Raw genomic sequence first — 15,113 nt, 5'->3', positions numbered from 1 at the left:
GTTCAAATTGTTCGTTTTTGATGTTATTTTAAAATTAATCTCGAAAACTATAATAGCGTTGAAATGCTGCGTTTCGACCTTGTTTTGTACACAGAAAGTCGGGTTGTTTTATCTCGTATCGAATTTGTTTTAGTTGAAATTAACAAATATTCACTTCATATAGAGAATTTTGAACTAATTTGCTATAGCATGCATTAAACACACGATAGTCGAACATATGGTTAAGCGCACACGTGATTTTAATTTTTTGTAAATTTGTAAATTTACAAAAATGATCGGAATTTTTAGATCTGACACATAAATTTTTTAAAAACTTGACGTTACGTATAAAAATATAAAAACATGGAACAAATCATCACAGGTGAAGGACAAATTGTTCCAGACCTTGATGAACATATTACTCGCAGTGGCATTGACCAGGCAGGAACAGATTATCATATGGTCTCAATTATTGGCTGTCAGAGTTCTGGTAAATCCACATTATTGAACCTTTTGTTCGGTACAAAGTTTGAAACAATGAATGAACAGAAAGGTAGACAACAAACTACAAAAGGTATTCACGCTGCAAGAGCTGTTAATGGTCCCATCTTACTTTTCGATGTCGAAGGTAGCGATTCCCGTGAAAGAGGTGATTCTGATGCCTTGTTCGAACGTAAATCATCTTTGTTTGCTCTTGCACTCTCAGAGTTGCTCGTTATCAACATGTGGGAATCTGATATCGGCCGTTACAATGCAGCTAACATTCCAATGCTTAAAACAGTTATGGAAGTTAATGTTCAATTATTCCTTGCCCAAAGTACTTCTAAAAGCAAAATTTTATTTGTCATTCGTGATTCTACAATTCCAAACTTCGATGTCATTAAATTCCAAATCAACAGAGATATGGAGAACATTTGGGCTGAGATCACACTCCCAGATTCGCTCAAGGATAAAACAATTCACGATTTCTTCGATTTCGATTTCTACGCAATCCATCACATGGTAATTCAGCGCGATATATTTGATAAGGATATCTCAGCTCTCCGACAGCGTTTCATCGACGAAAAAGAAGAAAATTACTTATTTAAGGAAAAATCTACAAAAGTCGTTCCAGGTGGCGGTCTAAGTACATACATCAGAAACTTATGGGAAGTCATTAATGAAAACAAAGAACTTAACATCCCATCTCAAAAATTAATGTTATCTCGCTTCAAATGCGAAGAAAACGCCAAAGCAGCATACGACCAATTCAAAGAAAAAGTTACTAAGACTATTCTCGAGCCTATGGCAGACGAAAGCGTCAATTTGGGAGATAAATTCAAATCCAACGCTGAAGAAGCCATTAAAGCGGCCAATAAATTCTACCATGATAACTCATGGAGATATCAGCAAGCTGCTGTCGAAGAATTCCAACAAAAACTTAGTACAGACATAGGAGATTTATTAATTTCATACTACATCAAGCATTGCAACTATTATGCAAGGCAAGTCATGCAAGAGTTCACTAAGTTCATTTCTGGCCTTCCAGATTCATTCGAAAAAGGCGGAAAATGGGCAATTGAAGTTCAAGCCAAAATTGATGAACTTTCTCTTCGACTCGACAGCACATGTCGCGATTCTTTGATTGAAGGATACAAATGGCAGTTCCCATCCTTCAAAACAATCAAAGCAATGGACGATGCCAGGAAATCTTATGAAGAAATCATGACAAAGAAGCTCTACAAGAACATATTTGCCGAGGAAAAAATCGCTTTCGATGATAAAGCCAGTGAATTACTTATGATAGCTGATCAAAATATGTGGGAAAATCTAAGGAAGCTGATTGAGGCATCGGCCAAGGTAACTGATGACAGATTCATGGAGATTATCAAGACAAACGTTCTTAATCCAAAACCACAAGAAGGAACTCTGAAAAGATTCCAACGTCACGCGCTCAACATTGTTAAAGAATCGGCCAACTACATCATGATGAAGATGAAGACGGCCTTCGACAGAAGTTTCAGGTACGAAAAGAACGGAAGACCAAGAGTTTGGACTCGCAGACATAATTTGAACCAAATTTACGAAGAATCGAGAGCCAGCGGCAGAAAAGTTCTTATTCTCTTCACATACTGCAGATTGGCATCTCCAGATGATCAAACTCCCAACAATCCTTTGAATCAAGTCTTAATTCCTGTAGAAAAGAGCCAAGAGATAGAAGAAAAGTTCGAAAAATTAATTATCCATGCATATGAAGAGGCCAGAGCTTCTGTTTTGGCTTCACAGAACAATGAACATATTCCTCCTTGGGCGTGGTTCCTCTTTTTGTTCTCCTGCAGCGACTACATATTATGGTGGCTTTCGAATCCACTTCTTTTCTCTCTAACTGTACTTTTCGGTGGAACATATTTAGTTTTGAATCAATTAGGACTTTGGGACACGGCTGTTCAGAAATTACTTGATATCATAAAGAAGAAGATCGTAGAACTCGGTGCAACACCCGATGAAAACAACGAAACCGAGACAAATCAAACAATTCCTGTAGAAGAAAGCCAAATAACTCCACCGCCTCCAACAGAAACAACAACTGATGATGGCCCTGTAATGAAGCGCAGAGTTCATCGATCAAAAGCTCAGGGATTAACGAAAACTGAGTCAAATGTCACTTTTGCAAATGTTTCCAACGCGAATGATGAGCAATCATTAACAAAGAACAACACAGAAGACTCATTGAACACAGGATCATCAAGTTCTGGACAAAGACATAGAAAGAGAGTAAGAGTTGGTACACTTGTTTAAATTAATTTTGATTATCTTATTTTTATTTTATTTGTAGATTTAAATAACTTTTTTTCTTTATAACCTTGGAACTCCACTTCCTCCAAAAGAGACATTTTCATTGATTTTAGCTCATAATGCCAAAAAATCTTATACGTTTTGAGAAAATTATGAGAAAAAACTTCAGAGATAATGATTTAAATATGAAATTTGGAATATACACATGGAGATAAAGATGTTCACAGAATTTTTATTTTTTTCTATTACCAAAGACTTTTCAAAATTTTTTTGTAAATGACAATAATAATTCAAATTTTCAGAAGAGAGCATGTCATTATTGTCATTATTTTATAAAATTTTGGTAATTTTTGGTAGATTTTATTTAACATCATCAATAGAATATAATATTTTTGAGAGCTTAATAAATTTTGGTAATTGAAAATAGCGGTTTACTAAGTGAAAAATTTTTGATCTGTCAGTTCATTATTCATGGCGAAAGGATTTAAGCACCGGTTTATTGTTTTCAAGCGCAAAGGCAAACAGGAAGTCGTTACCATAGGTAAGAGAGGTGTTATAGAGAATCGATTTCCGTTTAAAGACGACCGCGAAATGAAAGAAATTGTTACAGCCCTATTTCCACATTTGAAGTCAAGGCCCGAGTACAGTCATGAACCTCAAGAGCTAGAGCCACCTCAAGTACTTTGTTCGAACTTTGGTCAACCAGAAAGCAGTTCTCCTGAATCTGCTAAACTATTGTTCGACGAATTCGGATTCGACAATTTCCCAGCAGATTCTTGGGATTTTTTCAACCCTACAGAAGCTTTTTAGACTGATTGTTGTCTAGCCGTTGAATTCTGAGAAAGCCTATTTTGTCGGCGTTTCCAAGAAACTCTGGCAGCCGCTTCAAGTCAGTCCTCTTTCGAATAGCCTTGAAAAAGGCGATCTTTTTAAAATAAATGTATGTTACTTCTAATCTTAATCAATTACCTCTTTTTAATTAGCATTTACACAGAAACAATATACTTAATCGACACGCTATCCAGATAAATTTCACGAATCGAAACAAGAAGAATCTTTGAACCATTAGGACTACTTCTTTTGGGTAGACAATTTACTCAAAATACATGACTATTATAATATTCTAAAAATTTCTTCCATAATAAGCTTACATGAATGTCTGAGTGGGGCAAGTCATCCCTATTTAGTATGCCTATAATAATTCAATAAAAGAAATTTGACGACTTTTTCCATTCATGGGTTATATATATAGGGTCTAGGTGTAGGTCTTAGTGACCACACATTAACACAATCACTCTGCCGAATCAATTGATCCAATTCAGTATTATATTATTGGTTTATAATATGAAAATTTAATAAAAAGTCAAAAAATAAGCGATATCAAAGATCACTGTATGAACACACAATTTATTGACCCTTTTCTGATTATTTGTCATTTTTATTAGTTAGATTCTGATATAAATTTTAAAAATCTCTTTATTTTTAAGTTATACTTACAATTTGCAATCTTTTATTTCATAGTTCTAAAATTTTATTAGAGAATATAATGATGATATAAATACGTCCTTTCTTTCATTTTTAATCCCAATTAATGATATAATATTAAATGATAACATCGAAGGACTATTAAATTACATGAATACTAGGACATATAATTTAACTGGCATACTTCAAAGATGCTGTATGAGAGGAGCAATTAATTGTTTCAAGTTATTAAAAGATGATTTTAACGCGGAAATCACCAAAAAATGTCTCGACTTTTCATTTAAAGGGGGCAATCAATACATCATTGATCAATGTTTGGAGGAACAAAAATCCGGATTCAGAAACTTTGAACGCTATAGTTGAATCTCATAATATTGATAATTTTAAGAAACTAGAATTCGGCTACAATATTGAACCGAGTTTGAGATCGATGACTTTTTACCACAATCTACATGCGTATATTATTGCGTTAAATGCAACAAATGCTGTCGACCTTTGTTTTCTATATTCCCCATATTTTCAGATTCCATCTTTTTGTGAATATTTATATGCAAATGGTGCAAATATTAGTAGTAGGAACCCAGATGATTGCTCAACTCTAGATATTGCAATTCTAGCAGATCATGCAGAAATTGCATCATTTTTGTTTTCAAAAGGAATTGAAATAGATGAAAAAGCATTTTATTATGCAGTTTCTTCAAACAGTACTGTTATGGTGGAGTTACTTGTTTCACATGGTGCTGATGTCAACTTCAGAGAAAATAATACTGGTTTTTCAATGCTTCATATTGCTTGCTTGAATTGTAATATTAAAGTTGTTGAAATTCTAATTTCACACGGAATAAATATAAATGATAATGAGGATGTTAGAGGTTTCACTCCTCTTGTGATTGCATCAATGATGCATTATAAAGAAATTGCTGAATTTCTGTTATCACATGGTGCAAGTACCAATATACAAGATAAGAATGGGAAAATGGCTATTCATCATGCCATAGTGCCTGATTGTCAAGGATTTACGGAATTTATTACTAATAAAATTGAATACTTAAATTTTCATAGCAGATATCAACCTTCTTTGCCTATAGTTGAAAATTTCAGTGACATGATTGTGCTTCTACTGTCGAATGGTGCAGATGTCAATGCAAAAAAATAAGAGATCGTATTCACCTCTTCATATGGCATTGGTTATAAAAGATGTCAAATTCGCTGAAATATTAATTTCTCATGGTGCCGATGTAAATTCTTTAAATAAATTTGGTATGACTCCTCTTGATTACGTTATAATTCTTGAAAGAACTGAAGACGATACTCATCTTGATATTTTGGAAGATTTAATAAAATTAAGGCATCTCTTAATATCACATGGTGGAAAAACTTTGTCAACAAGAAAGGAGGTCCTTGAAAAATCTAGCAACAATTTGACAAACCTGTCTACATCAGTTTATAATGAATATTTTTGAAAAATTATTTTAAAAATAGTGTTTGAAAGCTCAAATAAAATAATGCCGTTTTAAATTTTTCTTCAATGCTCGTTTAGAATTTCTCACTTCCAAAGATCAATGAGCGAAACAGCTTAATACTGAAAATTCGCTAACTCAGCCTGATTTTTTTCGAATTCAGCGAACTCAAAAAGTGATATCATTATAACGTTATAATCATTCATAATTTCTGCATATGTCAAATAGTTACAGTATGTTGATAACTTTATTACGCATAGTCATGATGTTTATGATAACTATTTTGAATTTAAGAGAATAATTGACATTATATGTGTCAATACTTGTTTAAGGAAACTTATCATATAACTTCAAATATGTTAATACAGTACCATGCAAATACTGTAATGACTTCTCGTGTTTTTTAGATAATCTCGTTCATATCTTTTATTTATCTCATAATCTTGAATAATTTCTTCTTCTTTTCATTATATTTTTACACAAATTCTATTACCAGCAATGCTGAATAATTGAGCAAAACTTAAATATATTTGCAAATAGAATTTAATTATAGATAAATTCCTTCACTATATCATTAAGAAAGAGATTCCGAATAATATTAATAGTATTAAGTATGAGTGTGCAGAAAGGCAACAATTTGTTTCATTCAAATTTTTCAAATTAAAACAATAGATTTTTTTAAAGCGCACAAAAAAAACTGTTTATGTTATGAGTAATAATTTATAACAAACTTAATCATAAAGATCTAATTTTGAATTCAAATTTATTCTGAATAGTTAGAATAAGAATAAATCGTTATGATTTAATCAAACCAACCTAAAGAAAAGCTAATTTTGCAATCAGCATAGTGAATTGCAAAACCAAAAAAATGATCAAGAGCAATTCTAAACATTGATATCGTAATTATACACGTTCTATGAGTGTGTTAGAGACGATGTTTTATGCTCCAAGGAAACTACTACAGATAAGAATGTACAAGGATGGTGAAATGATCTAATTGATTAACAAAATCTAATGCCATTCAAAATTTTGACAGAAAAAACGCATTTTTTTAGGATGAAACAGAAAAAATCACCGGTTAATCTGGATCCTAAATCTGTAAAAGAGTTCATAAGGACTACAGACAACATAGACAAGGTAATTCTATATTAATTTAGTTCGTTCTTCTTTTAATTTATGATATTCGATTTCATTTTATGGAATTCTTCATTTCATTATAAAACTCTCACTAGATTATGCGTTGAATATGGTCAAATAGAGTCTTTAGATATCTTACTTCAGCATGGTGCAAGATCTAAAAATTTAATACGATCAGCTGTACGAAAAAGTCAGATAGAAGTAATCAAATATCTACTTTCTAAAGGTTTTAATATCGAAGAAACATCACCGGATGTTCCTTCGCCACTTATGACTGCGATTATTGAAAAGAAGGTTGATATCGTCAAACTTTTACTTGATAACGGTGCAGATCCATCAGAAACAGGTGACATTCAGCAATATTTTATCAAACACCTACTTCATATACAGTTAAATCGAACGACAAAGAGTTGCTTGAGTTGCTTTTGCAATTTGATGCACCTCCATCACCGATGAGATGTCAAATCTCACCACTTCTTCTCGCAATCAGGTCAAATTACGTAGATATTGTTAAAATCCTATTAAAATATGGCGTTGATCCAAATAATTCGCAAAAATCTAAAACTGGTCAAAGGACATTTGCAGTTTCTGTTGCACTGAATCGGGAAAACTACAATTGCTTCATATTGCTTATTCTTATGGGTGCTAAAACAGACAAAGTCAAATGTAAGAAAATTCCACGCGAAAAATTACGGCAAATCAAAGAATATTCATGCAAACCTGTCAAGAAAGGAAAACATCCATATGCAGAAAAGATTTCTGAACTCAATCAGTTTTGTTCAGACTTTTCAGACGAAGTTCAACACATCAAAGTCAAAATCACAACAAACTCAGATTATTCCGATTTAAGTTTCGTTGATGGTATCGCATACATCCGGGAATTGTACCAAAAAGCCATAGTTCTTGTTGAAGATATCATCAAACTCAACAATAAACTCAAAGAAGATCGAACACCACTCATTGACAAACAAATTATTGTTTATGACAAATACATTGGCAACCAAGTGATTAATTCACTTGTTCTTTCTGAAATATTCCCAGAAGAAACGATCAAAATCATCAAAAAGCGGAGACAAAAGCTTTATGAGTATGGTATTTCAGTTTCACGTCTTAATAGTCTTTCCACATTCGCATTCAATGTATTCCAAACACTTCGTGAGTACACAAATGAGTACTATTACTCAATTCAGAAAACTCTTGAAGTTGCCGAAGAGAAAATGACTAAAACGATCAACAATCAGAACTTACTTCTTAGAGCAGGACTTTCAAACCCTCAATGCGACATGCTTCAGACTTTACTTCCTCTTAAGATTAAGACTCTTCAGAGACAAAGAGAACCTATTGAACAAAACTTCAAACAATTTCGCGAAATGAACAATGACCTTTGTAAATCAATGCGCCAATGCTATAAATAAATAAAATTTGTTTTGTAATTTAATATAAAATCTTCCTCATAATTGATAATTTGATAACTGTTAATTAACAGCATACCAAATAACATTCAAAAATAAATTGAGTTATCATTTTGAACCAGGATATCTCTATCTGATATGCTAAACAAATTTTCAATTATCTTTTTTTTCCCCTCTAATTAATATTAGATTGACAAAAAATTACTCGTTTTTAAAAACATCGTTTGAGAGAAAAGGTGAGTACTTTCTGTCACAAAACCCCACAATATCAAAAACTTTGAAAGACCAATTCTTTTAGTGTCAGAAAGTTTACAAATGTATACTTTTTGATAAACAGAGTATCGAAAATTATAAAACGGCGGATTTGATTTTTACTAATTGTCAAATCCATTTTTTTTGCATACCGTGTAAAACCCTATAATGACATGTTTTCTGTGGAGGAACTTCGAAACAATATTAAAATATATACCTAAGATTTAAGTGTGATATTTAATGATAAAAGAAAAACACAAAGAAAAGAAATAGATTTACTATGTTGAATGTTTTCTTTGATTTCATAAATAATAGGAATATCTGCGGGACAAAGAGCAGTTGAAAAATGAGAAAGATTATGAGTAAATTCATTTGTGATTTTATTTATAAAGATAACTGCTCCATATGTTACTGGAGATTTGTTATCAATGTAACATCCATCTAATATAATTTTTCTATTACCTCCAAAATAATACCAATCAAGATTGTTATTTATAAAACTACTATTTTTGATATAAACTGGAGCAGATTCTGCATAAAGAATTCCACCAACATTGTTATTTAAAATGTTACAATTTCGAATTTCAAAAGTTTCTTGAGAATTATAATAAAGGAATTTATAATTACCACTTCCAATTGTTGAATTAGAAAAAGTGGAAAATGAACAATTTGATCCTTTTGAAAATGAATCAACTTGATAAAAATCTCTATACCATATTTTCGAAAATGAAATGTTGATTGATTTAATTTCGATTTGGCCGTTTATTAAATAAAGATTTTTAATTCCTAAGAGTCTTTCATCTCCACTTTTACTAATAGAGGAATCATGAATATAATTTTTGTAGGTATTACTTTCACTAACATCAATTTTACAGTAAGCACCTTCAAAATCATATGAGTTTACTTTAGAAGCGAAACTGCAGACGCGATCTTGAACAAATTCGCCTTCTTGTTGATAGAAAATACAACCGCCATCGCCATTGTTACTACAGTTATTAAATGTTGTAGTATCAATGAGGAATTTGATTGTATTTTTTTGTGTGTTTAAGTAAACTGAACCTTGTGTGTTTACTTTGTAGAAAAAGCATGATGAAACATAATAACTGTTTTCATCTGCTGTAAGTTTACTATTATGTTTTGAATATTTTTTGTATGTTTCTGTGCTTGAATAAAATTCTGTCCAATCTTCATGAATTTGAATTCGTGTTGCATTGTTAAGCTTACATGTAACGAATATTGAATCATATTCATTTCAAAAAAAGATTTATGAAATAGTTTTTATCCCTCATAAAAGGGAATTTTGCTATTCCATAAATTTTGGATAAAAAAGTGCTTTTCAAAAATTGTCAAAATTATTTTAGTGAATGTGTAAACCATTGATTATCAATTTAATATGTGTTATTCCTTTTAAATTTTAAATAATCTAGTTAAATAGAAGACTTGTTCCAGAGACTTAGATGCAAAATAGTCATTACATTGCAAAGAAAAAGGAAATCGATTAAATACAAAATGCAATACTCTCAAATATAACTACTATTTAGATGTCCCAATATCGAATAAACATCACCGGATGTTCCTTCGCCACTTATGACTGCGATTATTGAAAAGAAGGTTGATATCGTCAAACTTTTACTTGATAACGGTGCAGATCCATCAGAAACAGGTGACATTCAGCACTATTTTATCAAACACCCATTTCATATACAGTTAAATCGAACGACAAAGAGTTGCTTGAGTTGCTTTTGCAATTTGATGCACCTCCATCACCGATGAGATGTCAAATCTCACCACTTCTTCTCGCAATCAGGTCAAATTACGTAGATATTGTTAAAATCCTATTAAAATATGGCGTTGATCCAAATAATTCGCAAAAATCTAAAACTGGTCAAAGGACATTTGCAGTTTCTGTTGCACTTAATAGGGAAAACTACAATTGACTTAGAAGAAACAATCAAAATCATCAAAAAGCGGAGACAAAAGCTTTATGAGTATGGTATTTCAGTTTCACGTCTTAATAGTCTTTCCACATTCGCATTCAATGTATTCCAAACACTTCGTGAGTACACAAATGAGTACTATTACTCAATTCAGAAAACTCTTGAAGTTGCCGAAGAGAAAATGACTAAAACGATCAACAATCAGAACTTACTTCTTAGAGCAGGACTTTCAAACCCTCAATGCGACATGCTTCAGACTTTACTTCCTCTTAAGATTAAGACTCTTCAGAGACAAAGAGAACCTATTGAACAAAACTTCAAACATTTTCGCGAAATGAACAATGACCTTTGTAAATCAATGCGCCAATGCTATAAATAAATAAAATTTGTTTTGTAATTTAATATAAAATCTTCCTCATAATTGATAATTTGATAACTGTTAATTAACATCACATTAATTTTAATAATATTGTTTGAATATTCAAAAACAATTGAAATCATCATCTGGAATCCGAATAACTCTATATCTATTATGCTAAACATTCAGTGGATCATCATATAAATAAGCAAATTATATCACGATATATCAAATGAACACTTTTAGAATATTTAATTTTTTTTTCAGAAAATTAACATTAGAATTTGTTACAACTTCTTAGATTGCTATCATATCTTACTTCAACAATTTCGAGATTAAGCACTAATATCTTCACTTATTTTTCAAAAGAAATTAGATAAATGAACTTCGTCTATGACATTGATTTTATCTATGTACACAATATATACCTAAGATTTAAGTGTGATATTTAATGATAAAAGAAAAACACAAAGAAATGAAATAGATTTACTATGTTGAATGTTTTCTTTGATTTCATAAATAATAGGAATATCTCCATGACAAAGAGCAGTTGAAAAATGAGAAAGATTATGAGTAAATTCATTTGTAATTTTATTTGTAAAGGTAACTGTTCCTTGAATTGGTGGAGATTCGATATCAATGTAACATCCATCTAATATAATTTTTCTATTACCTCCAAAATAATACCAATCAAGATTGTTATTTATAAAACTACTATTTTTGATATAAACTGGAGCAGATTCTGCCCAAAGAATACCTCCAACATTGTTATTTAAAATGTTACAATTTCGAATTTCAAATGTTTCTTGAGACTTTAAATGATATATTTTATGATAACCGCCAGTATTTCCAGTTGTTGAATTAGAAAAAGTGGAAAATGAACAATTTGATCCTTTTGAAAATGAATCAACTTGATAAAAATCTCTATACCATATTTTCGAAAATGAAATGTTGATTGATTTAATTTCGATTTGGCCGTTTATTAAATAAAGATTATATTTTCCGTTGAAACTTTCATCTCCACTTTTACTAATGGAAGAATCATGAATATAATTTTTGTAGGTGTTACTTTCACTAACATCAATTTTACAGTAAACACCGTATGTATCTTGTGAGTTTACTTTAGAAGCGAAACTGCAGACGCGATCTTGAACAAATTCGCCTTCAGATTGATAGAAAATACAACCACCTGTTTGATCATTACTACAGTTATTAAATGTTGTAGTATCAATGAGGAATTTGATTGTATTTTTTTGTGTGTTTAAGTAAACTGAACCTTGTGTGTTTACTTGAGTGAAAAAGCATGATGAAACATAATAACTGTTTTCATCTGCTGTAAGTTTACTATTATGTTTTGAATATTTTTTGTATGTTTCTGTGCTTGAATAAAATTCTGTCCAATCTTCATGAATTTGAATTCGTGTTGCATTGTTAAGCTTACATGTAACGAATATTGAATCATATTCATTTCAAAAAAAGATTTATGAAATAGTTTTTATCCCTCATAAAAGGGAATTTTGCTATTCCATAAATTTTGGATAAAAAAAGTGAACCTAAAAGAAAAAACTAAAATCATGATCTGGGAAAGTCAAAAAAAATTAAAGGGATTTAAAAGAGTATACATTATTTGGATAATTGCCAAAACTGACAAAATGGAGTTTTAGAAAATCAACTTTTTAATTATTAACAGTAGGTATTAATCCGAATAAACTATAATTTAGAATATGACACTTTTTTGGAATTGGAATAACTGAGTTTATCCATATTGCCGATATAGGGTCGAAAAGTGACAATAATGGAATAATTGAATTAGAATAGGGTTTGCTAGTAAATTAGGAATTGGAATTTGGAATTTTGAATTAGAATATAATAAAATCACACATATTTTTCTTAATAATAAGATTGAATATTTACTCGCGAATATGACAAAAAATGACCATAAATTCTAGATATGTACTATATGGTTATATTACTATGATGATTTATATAAGGTATATATAAGGTGTATATAAATTAGAATGCTAATTGTTAATAATATTGTAGTGTGAAATAATTTATGAATGAAAAGTGTGAAAAAATGTCACCATAAATATGACTAATGTCAATTTATACTTAGTAATACATATATTATACACTCTACTATAGTAGTATATATTACTATGTTTTGCCTATTCAGAGTTGTTATGGATTCATCTGCATCAATGAATTGGCATGCAAAAATTAACATATTCTCAATATAACTATACACATAACCCTAATATCAATATAAATACTGCATATGATATAACACATTCAAGACATATTATCAATATATCATAATTTTTCTCTGGTCTGAGACCAATCTTTCTAATCTGTGATTAAGTAAAAAAAAAGATTCACGGTTATTCTAAAAAGACAAATTAATGAGATTGCATTACAATGCATCTATTAGGAAATTTTGGTGTTAATAAATTGAATAGTTCGAGTTTAGGATTTTGACTTCGCTAAAAAAAATTGACTCAAAATACACAAAAAATGAAATAATTTGAAGTTAGAGATTGAATAATATTATACATGAGGAGCTATTAAATAAAGTTGTGTATGAGAATATTGCACTTAGATTAATAGAAATAGAATTATAATTCAATAATAATGATGCCTGACGAAAATGATAATTTTGTCACTTTTTTCAGGCTAAATTGATAATAAAAAAATCGTTCAGATTTTTCTTTAACACATTATTTTCCACCAGCACACACAACCATATATCTTTTATTTATTTATATCAGCAATATATCTTACATATCTATATCTTCAACAATATTTTCTATGTTGTTGATTCCTATTCCAGAAGCATCAATTTAATTCTGATGACAAATCTATCTTTCAATTCTTAATTATTGACAAGAATTTTTGATTCGGATAAAGTAAACTTTATACGCAATTCCAAATTCAAACCGATTCCTGATTCATGATTAATTCCATTATTGTCACTTTTCGACCCTATATCGGCAATATGGATAAACTCAGTTATTCCAATTCCAAAAAAGTGTCATATTCTAAATTATAGTTTATTCGGATTAATACCTACTGTTAATAATTAAAAAGTTGATTTTCTAAAACCCCAATTAATTGATTACGAAATACATTATTCTGCAATAGATTTTGAAGAAAATTCAAGGATGATATGTCAAGCCTATACTGATACTAAGTCTGCTATTTATATAGAAATCTTCTGAGTCGATCCTTCATGCAAGTACATTTTTCATCTGAAACTTCTAAAAAAATTTTTGAAAAATAAAAAATGCTTTATAATATCTTTTATGTTCGATCATTTGCAAATGCAAAGCCATTATTGCAACATGCAGCATCATCCGGATCATTAGAAGTAAAAGTATCAGGAAATTCATATCCAAAAGGGGCGAAATTTGATGATCCAATCGATTTAGCTAATCTTTATGATGAAGAAAGTGAATCACACTACGATTGGTGCTCTAACATTCGAACTGAAAAAGATCCTCTTCCTTATGCTGAATTTCGTTACGAAAGAAAAAAATTTGTTGTTGAGAGCTACACACTTCAAATGGGATGCCACGACAAAGAATATTGCTGCAAAAGCCTTTTAGAGAATGATACTTGCGTTGATTGTCAACTCACTGGTTGGTTATTCCAAATTTCTAATGATCAAGTTAAATGGGAAACTGTTTCAAGAGTCGAGGATGCAAAAGAATCATTAGATTGCAAAGTAAAACGATATCGATTAAACAAAAAACGCATTACTAGATACGTCCGATTAATACCTCTCGATAACTCATCAAAATGCATGCAGTTTTCAAAATTTGATGTTTTGGGACTATACGAGTTCGATCCAATTGCTGATGGAAACAAAAACGTAATTGGTCGAATTCATAAACAAAGACAGTTTTGGTATTAAATCATATATTGATTTTAATTGAAAAACAAGCTAAATAAAGTGTTTATATCATATTTTTATAAAAAAACAGAAATAATTCATATTTTTTTTTTATAAATTCTCAATTTTGAAGTTTATTTGTCTCCACCTATATCCCAATGCCAGTATACGCTAACATTCTTAATATTTTTTTAAAAAAGAAACTTTTAATGAGAGGAATTCAAGATTCAAAGATCTGTGAGACCATCTGGAACAATCAATTACTTTAATAATCCTATAGATTTCCAACCCAATAAATAATAGTGCTATGACTGATAATGAAAGCGTCGCCAATGTGATTTATAGATTATTATCCTCTTGTTCATCAAAAATCGTAAGCACTTGAAAAATCACAAATACACCCTCTATATAAAGGATTTCATGTAA

The 15,113-nt window shown here is 30.5% G+C and overlaps 7 protein-coding genes across 7 annotated transcripts; all 7 read left to right on the top strand.

Moving 5' to 3' along the window:
• Positions 1-112: 112 nt before the first annotated feature.
• On the top strand, positions 113-2,916 carry TVAGG3_0521990 (SEY1 family; the record flags this gene model as incomplete). The annotated part of the gene is made up of 1 exon (XM_001319862.1): positions 343-2,757. One exon carries the CDS (start codon positions 343-345, stop codon positions 2,755-2,757), a length of 2,415 nt encoding a protein of 804 aa, XP_001319897.1.
• A 130-nt stretch (positions 2,917-3,046) lies between these two features.
• Positions 3,047-4,263, top strand: TVAGG3_0521980 (uncharacterized protein; the record flags this gene model as incomplete). Its single annotated transcript, XM_001319863.1, has 1 exon — positions 3,226-3,564. The coding sequence occupies one exon, from the start codon at positions 3,226-3,228 to the stop codon at positions 3,562-3,564; it is 339 nt and encodes a 112-aa protein (XP_001319898.1).
• A 211-nt stretch (positions 4,264-4,474) lies between these two features.
• Positions 4,475-5,395, top strand: TVAGG3_0521960 (spectrin binding; the record flags this gene model as incomplete). The annotated part of the gene is made up of 1 exon (XM_001319864.1): positions 4,475-5,395. One exon carries the CDS (start codon positions 4,475-4,477, stop codon positions 5,393-5,395), a length of 921 nt encoding a protein of 306 aa, XP_001319899.1.
• A 22-nt stretch (positions 5,396-5,417) lies between these two features.
• On the top strand, positions 5,418-5,702 carry TVAGG3_0521970 (Ankyrin repeat family; the record flags this gene model as incomplete). The annotated part of the gene is made up of 1 exon (XM_001319865.1): positions 5,418-5,702. The coding sequence occupies one exon, from the start codon at positions 5,418-5,420 to the stop codon at positions 5,700-5,702; it is 285 nt and encodes a 94-aa protein (XP_001319900.1).
• Positions 5,703-6,735: 1,033 nt separating this feature from the next.
• TVAGG3_0521950 (protein ubiquitination) lies at positions 6,736-8,282 on the top strand (the record flags this gene model as incomplete). Its single annotated transcript, XM_001319866.1, has 1 exon — positions 7,289-8,251. One exon carries the CDS (start codon positions 7,289-7,291, stop codon positions 8,249-8,251), a length of 963 nt encoding a protein of 320 aa, XP_001319901.1.
• Positions 8,283-9,868: 1,586 nt separating this feature from the next.
• Positions 9,869-10,843, top strand: TVAGG3_0521940 (uncharacterized protein; the record flags this gene model as incomplete). The annotated part of the gene is made up of 1 exon (XM_001319867.2): positions 10,346-10,816. The coding sequence occupies one exon, from the start codon at positions 10,346-10,348 to the stop codon at positions 10,814-10,816; it is 471 nt and encodes a 156-aa protein (XP_001319902.1).
• A 3,215-nt stretch (positions 10,844-14,058) lies between these two features.
• On the top strand, positions 14,059-14,741 carry TVAGG3_0521930 (uncharacterized protein; the record flags this gene model as incomplete). Its single annotated transcript, XM_001319868.1, has 1 exon — positions 14,079-14,708. One exon carries the CDS (start codon positions 14,079-14,081, stop codon positions 14,706-14,708), a length of 630 nt encoding a protein of 209 aa, XP_001319903.1.
• Positions 14,742-15,113: the final 372 nt, after the last annotated feature.

The sequence above is a fragment of the Trichomonas vaginalis genome, chromosome II (genome assembly GCF_026262505.1).
Source record: "Trichomonas vaginalis G3 chromosome II, whole genome shotgun sequence".
Taxonomy (NCBI): domain Eukaryota; phylum Parabasalia; order Trichomonadida; family Trichomonadidae; genus Trichomonas; species Trichomonas vaginalis.
This window is presented reverse-complemented; position numbering and strand designations above follow the sequence as displayed.